Source organism: Triticum urartu, unplaced genomic scaffold, assembly GCF_056163025.1.
Source record: "Triticum urartu cultivar PI428250 unplaced genomic scaffold, HENAU_Tu73 scaffold1550, whole genome shotgun sequence".
Lineage (NCBI taxonomy): Eukaryota > Viridiplantae > Streptophyta > Magnoliopsida > Poales > Poaceae > Triticum > Triticum urartu.
In genome coordinates, this window is record NW_028260013.1 from 1 (window position 1) to 7,144 (window position 7,144).

At 43.0% G+C, this 7,144-nt stretch overlaps 1 protein-coding gene across 1 annotated transcript; it reads left to right on the forward strand.

Annotated features, from left to right (window-relative positions):
• The first annotated feature begins 4,537 nt into the window (after positions 1-4,537).
• On the forward strand, positions 4,538-6,592 carry LOC125522800 (ATP synthase protein MI25). Its single transcript, XM_048687831.2, has one exon. The coding sequence runs from the start codon at positions 5,393-5,395 to the stop codon at positions 5,963-5,965; it is 573 nt and encodes a 190-aa protein (XP_048543788.1). The 5' UTR covers positions 4,538-5,392; the 3' UTR covers positions 5,966-6,592.
• Positions 6,593-7,144: the final 552 nt, after the last annotated feature.

A 7,144-nucleotide genomic window follows, 5' to 3' on the forward strand; every position in this document is an offset into this window, starting at 1 on the left:
ACCACCTTTCCTAGTACCTTCGGACACTACAATAGGTAGAGAAATTTCCGTCTTTCTTAACCTTTATTATCAATTTCAAGTCGTCGATTGTTAAGCATTAACTTCCTGCACCTAACCTCACACCAACTCCTTACAGATCGGGTCTTTAGGGCTCACAACAACTGGGAGGATTATTGATCGCGGTTAGTTTTCTTGTATCAAATGACTTGCCCAAGCTACCTTTCCGACTTGATGAACTAATCATCACAAGCAAGGGAAAGAAAACAAGGCATATTTTACCCTAGTTCTAGAGTTCAAGTAGCATAAACCGGTGCTAGCCCTATTACTGGCATTACTTAGTAGCCTAGCTAGCGCCCTTCTGTGCTATTAAGCATATCTTTACCCTTGCAAACCTACTGTACTAAATGCCTTTCAAGATGTATATTTCTAAACTGACTTAACCTATTAAGCCCTTCCCCCTAAACTTAAAAATCCCTATCCAGAAACCTATCCAGATGCCTTTCTTTTGAAACCTAAGACACCGGTGCTTATACCTATACTTGCAAACAAACCCATCCCTTGCTTCTTTACCTATTACGTATAAACCTCTTCCTACCAGGTGCGTCTAATTTATCCTGGGTGTCCCCACCAGAAAGTCCACCGTTACCAGAGCCTCGGTACCTATACCGGAATCTTAACCATTACCATCACCGGTATCACCTCCATCTTTACCAGACTCAGTATAACCATTACCATTATCATCATTGTTTCCACCATCATCAGCATTGTCCTCAGAAACGGGAATATACTTTTTTAAGTCAGAATCCTTACAACCTAAAGAATTCATACTCTCACATAAACATAAAGTTAAGAGCACCGGGAATTAGCTGAGCAGCTTTCAAGGTGCCTACTAGCAGTTTGTTTATGCATTCTCTATTTCAGTTGCCAGTTTTCCACGTTTCATCTATCTAAATTATTCGGGCATGCTCCAAAAACCAAACCAGGGAACACATTCAAAAGTAAGAACATGAACATAAAAAAATAAAAATAACTCAAATATTAATTTGACAAACAACCAATAAGAGCAATTGCGCATCCAGACATCACGTTTTTCGATTCGAGTTTTGGCAGGGCAGGCAATCTGCGAATTTATGGATCCTTAAGCAGTAGAAGAAGGAAAGTCTGCCTTTTCTTCCACCTATACTACTTTCTTCTTTTGCGGATTGGAGGTTACCACAGGTTGCTTAGGAGGATCTATTTCAATGAAACCAATAAAAATAAGAACTAAAGATCTAATCTTTAAGAACTCAACGATCTTCTATCGAAAAAGAACCCGATGGAATTATTAGTATTTGGGATCTCCTACTCATCCCACCTCATCCGGTCTATTAGGTTCGGGAAGCTCGATCAACCCTGAAGAAATATGTGAAGAACAACATCTTCATTTCGAAAAAAGGAATATTCTTTTTCTTCTCTTTTTATCTTTCCAAAGAAAACTTCTTTTCTTGCTTGACATGACACCAGGAACAGGAGGTGGTTCCACAACTCCATTCAATACCTAAGAAAATCTCTAATACTGAGATCAGCCTTTCAGTAGAGGAGCAACCAATGAGTGCGGACGCATACACCCTTGATTAGGACTAGCAATTAGGAGATCGTCCTCGACAAAGAGCTCAACTGCTTTTGATTTCTTTGGATCAAAGCACTTCTTTGGCGGAGCACTAAAATCAGTACGGACACTGGGATCGACCATCCACTATTCTTTAAGGCACCTGAACCAATTATGAGAATGAACTAATAGCCAAATGTTTATCATATATAGATGGATTCCTTCCACCAATGCCAACATTGAATTCTAGACGACGTGCTTCATACTTCAGACATACTTTACGAAAAAGGGGAAACTCGGTTGAAATTCTTTCCAGTCGAAGTTTAGTTTTAGAGCCCAAAAACCCTCGATGAATCAATAAATCCATCCTGAGAAAGGGCCATTTCCCTCCGTCTTCCTTTGGGCAACGAAGAGTGCATTCTCCATCCAGTATTTGTTTGATGGTTCTCTATGCTTTCTTTCGGCTGGAAAGCTAAGCTATTCTCAGTGCTCTTACTTCAAGGATAAAACAAACTATCTATTAAAAAAATCCTTATCACTACAAGCTCCAATACCACGGGGTAGCGACAGAAATGTGAATTAGTACCCGTATCTGCTGATACCTGAATTGCTTCCACTTTAGAATCAGCTAGGCGAGAGCCCTGTTGTCCTACTGAAATGGATTCTAATAAATTCACAAGCACACGGATAATGAAGGGAAGCAGATAGAACCTATTCAATCAAAAAACGTATTCTAACGCCTGTATTTAGATAAGAAAAGCGAGGTTTCAATGGCTTGGAAGGGAATCTATCATCTGTCGGTCTAACGGGGGTTATAAGATGGATAATCTCACCAATGCTCTCTGACACAGCATACCTGCTATCCAAAGACCCCACCTATAATGTCAAGATAGCTCTGTCAACCAACGTTGTTTTATAGATCCAACCTTACCAGATGGTGTTTCTCTTATCTTCTCCTGAATGGGTTACTTAACCCTAGCTATACAGGTGGGGCACAAGAGACGGTACCAAGAGCTGGAGAAGCACCTGGCCCTGTACCTGTGCTGATTGAGTTCGAGAGCACCGGTATTTATTGCATTAGGACAGGTCTTGCATTGCTAGAGCTTTTAGGAAGACGAGTAGCTCTCGAGTACGTTTCTGTTTCAGCCACTCCAAATGAGCGCGTTTCACCATGCTCCACCAACTGTTCCAAACTGGCATCCTTTCCTAAACTCAATGAACTAATTGAGAATTCTTCCCTGCCTGGGTGTGCCCTTAATGAATTGATCCGTTGGCGGCTATAGCGAGATCTGGGTCAGAGTCTATCTCCCATCCCTCCGGCGAGGTAGCAATGAGCTATCAAACGCCAATAGAGGACAGATCCTGTTGTCCGTTTGTTTCAGCACCACAATCTTTGTTCGTTCCTACAGCATCTAAATCAGCACTGGGAGCGGTTCCAGATGCACTTTCAGGTGAAGTCACATCAGACGTTTTCGAGGATGTTCTTGCACATTGCAGGGGTATCGAAACCCGTGAAACCGGGGCTACTGCCATTACAATCTGATCGAAGGGATGGCATTAGGTAGACAACAACCTCTCTTGAGCGCCGCCTTGATGGCTTTGTGAATGAAATTCGAGTAGATGTTGTTTCATCCCGCGTATGTCTAGAATCTTGTTAGGATTCGTCTATTCCAGGTCAGGAAAGAGCTTCTGTAAACTATCGTGATAAGCATAGCCTTCGCCCCGCAGAGTGCTATATCAATGGTTCACCAGGCTCAATTCATTAATGGCTTAGGGCCGGTCTTCAGTAAGTCAATCACCATCGGGTGGAGGGGAAAGCCCTACGTCAAGGTCAATGGATTCACCTACCCCAGTCTCAGAACTTTCTAGACTTTCTTACCTGTGTTCTTCTCAACTAAGAGAAGGGCGTGCATCTACAGCAGTGGTATTATCTTCCTTTTTCTTTTTGCATCTTTGAATCCTGGTGTGTTGGTTAGTACCGAAGCCTCTTGGCTAGTACAGAGTTGTGGTTTGATATAGCTACTAGAGAACCTGGAGGCACTCTCTGAAAATAAGTATTCTTCATATGACATGTGAATAGACAACTCCTGGTATGCTCATTTCATTCCTCTTGGACCTAGATCTTCACTTTCAAAAGTGCAGAATTGATGTATCAAAGGCATTTCAAAGGAACAGAGGGTCCATCTTTGAAGTGAGAGACAATTGGTTTCAACTGTGTCGTAGGGGTTGTATTCTTAGACCTGCCAGGCGGGAGGAACCACCGTCCTGGGTATTGAGCATGTGAATCATGTTATTTTGTAGGAATAGAGATTCTCAGCCATCATATCTTGTTCACCCTTGGCCATGTCTCCTTCCGAGAATGAGTTGGTTTGGGGAGATCATTAGGTTACTGAGATCGAAGTAGTGAGGCTGCTTGAGTGCCATCGAAACCCATTTGAAATTGCAATGACATATTGAAGTAGTAGTTCGTTCAGCACCCGATTAGGTATCTGGAAATAGTTCCTTAGCTCTTTTCTAGTTCGTTAATGACCTCAGCGGTTGAAATGGAATTGGATCCCGGCTTGTTAGTTAATAGAATCTAAATGAGATTGAATGGAAATGTTGGTAAACCGAGGGGTGCATCATACTTTTCAATAGATGTTGGGGTTCCTAAACCATAAGGATACTCTTTTCATAGAACAAGGCCTGCCAATCGATCTCCTAGGCTATAATCCAAGGGATAGCTTAACATGCATCTCCTAGATGGAAGTGTGCGACAATAACTTTGAGCTCCTGTAGTCTTTGATCCTTGATCTGAAGAGGTAGGCAGCTATGATAAAGAAGCCAAGGGATGAAGTGATGTGGTTGGCGTGCCACATGGAAACTAGATAGGTGGAAGCTATTTTAGACGACCTTGCGGGTCATCCTAACATTGAAATGAAGCTATTCGAGCAGACAGTGAATAAAGCTATGAATGGGGGTAGCTTTACGAGGCATAATGCCGGTGTGCACTTTTCTTTTCTCAAACTGTGGTTGATCCTCTCTAAATCAGAGGTCAACATTTCTTTGCAATGAACGTTTATTAGGTCTGGAAAACCTTGTTAGGTGCACTCGTAGGTGAGCTCAAAGCGAGGATTCATGCGTTCTTTCTTCTCAAGAAGACGGAATGATTGCTCGGTATGATATAGATTCTTAGCCAGGGGTTTGGTAGCTTATGCCCCCTAGTTTGCAACGTAGAGCAGAAATGGTTGAAACGGCTCCCATTGTGTGTGGGAATTCTTTCAAATGTGCATGGCCTGGCGACTGACAGGATGCCCCTGCGAGTGCTATTCCATGTGCTGGAAAACCTCTTTGGCACATCTTTCGCGATCTAGTTAACAGCACTTTAGTGACTCATGTCTTCCATGGCTTAAACCTGCTTATTATACTAGAAACAATGGAATACCTCAAGTTGGATATAGGTGAGGTGGGACTTAAGAATGCCTTGTCTGGAACATCTCTTCAAAGCAAGAATTAGCGTATAGAAAGGAAGCAGCATTTCCTTTCAGCTGCTTTTAAAAAGTCCCCGGGGATATAGCCCACTTCTCATTTCTCAACACCAGCTTATCTTCTCTTTTCTTAAGTATAAGAGGGATAGGTACTTATTCCTGGCCGGCGGTATCATTGCTGCTCCCCGCCTAATGCGGATCATTGTGCAATGCTTATGTGAAATCTCAATCCAAAACGGATTCGTTTCGTTGGTAGAACCCACGCCGACGTCAAGATCAGTCTCCTTTCCTTTCAAAAGTGAGCGAGCAGAGCTGAAAAAGATGGAGTTACCTGGAGATGAGATTTCTTTCTACGGATATGAAGGATAGAAATATGCTATTTGCTGCTATTCCATCTATTTGTGCATCAAGTCCGAAGAAGATCTCAATCTATAATGAAGAAATGATAGTAGCTCGTTGTTTTATAGGCTTTCTCATATTCAGTCGGAAGAGTTTAGGTAAGACTTTCAAAGAAACTCTCGACGGGAGAATCGAGTCTATTCAGGAAGCATTGCAGCAATTCTTCAATCCTAACGAAGTAATTCCGGAGGAATCCAATGAACAACAACGATTACTTAGGATCAGCTTGCGAATTTGCAGCACCGTAGTAGAATCATTACCAACGGCACGCTGTGCGCCTAAGTGCGAAAAGACAGTGCAAGCTTTGTTATGCCGAAACCTAAATGTAAAGTCAGCAACACTTCTAAATGCCACTTCTTCCCGCCGCATCCGTCTTCAGGACGATATAGTCACAGGTTTTCACTTTTCAGTGAGTGAAAGATTTGTATCCGGGTCTACGTTCAAAGCTTCTACCATAGACCTAATTCGAGAAGGCTTGATAGTCCTAAGAAAGGTGAGGGTGTCCGAATGATCATTTTACATCACGATATCTTTTTCTTCTGGTTATGCGTTTTCCTCTGAACTTTTCTTTTTATTTATTTTATGGAATCGTCCGGGCAGAAACGGGCAAGAATCTCTTCTGTCGTAGAGGCCTCGTCGAGTGCTTCCGCTACGCCAGGAGATGATGATCAACGAAAAAAAGGGGTGGGACGGAGAGACGCCGATGGAAAAGAGGAGTTGAGGTCAGAGCCATCCACAAGCCACACCCCGCCGAACCCTTTTCCTGAAGCACCATCTATTGATTTCTTAAGGAAACGCATTAAAACGGTTCTTAGGTCCTGTCGAAATAAGTGCCCGGCGGATCGCCTATTACGCTCTACTTACTCGGATCTTCACCTTGAAACGGCGAGCGCGGAGAAACGGATCAAAATCGCCCAGGTCCTCGCGGATATGTCCAAGCGAGGCCAATATTTTAGGAGTAACAAAAGGGAGCAGCCCCATACCGACTTGATTATTCAAATCTGCGATTGGGAGCGGGATCACCTACGAAAAAGAAATTCACTGGTGTAGGTTTCTTTGCAGAAACCGAGGCCCCTACTTTCCTTCTAAGGGTAAGTCGGGGGAAAGAAGAGCGGGAACGAGGGCTTCTTTCACTGTTTCCCTAAGTTCAAAAGTGAATGTGGAAACGCTGTCTATGGTCTGGTTATAGCATCCCCTTTCTCAATTCCTTTCTGGTCAATAGGATGGTTATAGCCAGCTTAGAAGGGAATTCTAAATGTAAGAAGTTGCTGGATGGTTTGCTCCAATGAAGAGGTACACCTAGGTAGGAGGGAGGGAGCACTTCGTTAGATTAGGAGAACTAGACCATGAGCGGGAGACTGGAGCGTTTGTACCATCGACGAGGGCCAATGAGACTAGACTATTCTACGAGTTTTCTGAGGAGCAACAACGGAAGGTGAACCTGGATACTACTAAAGAGGAAGACACAGACTAACAAGAAACAGCCTTGACTTATTCCTATCTACACCCACACAATCTCGATTTGACAATTTAATAAATGGAAGAATTGACTGTTTTATACAATGAGACCGTTCATCTTACTACAGCAGAGAGGCTACCAGGACACGACCTTTCGCACAATTGAAATGGTACTACTGTGTCCCTAAGGGCCCCGTCTTCCTTTTCAGAGAGAACTGAATCTGAACATCTT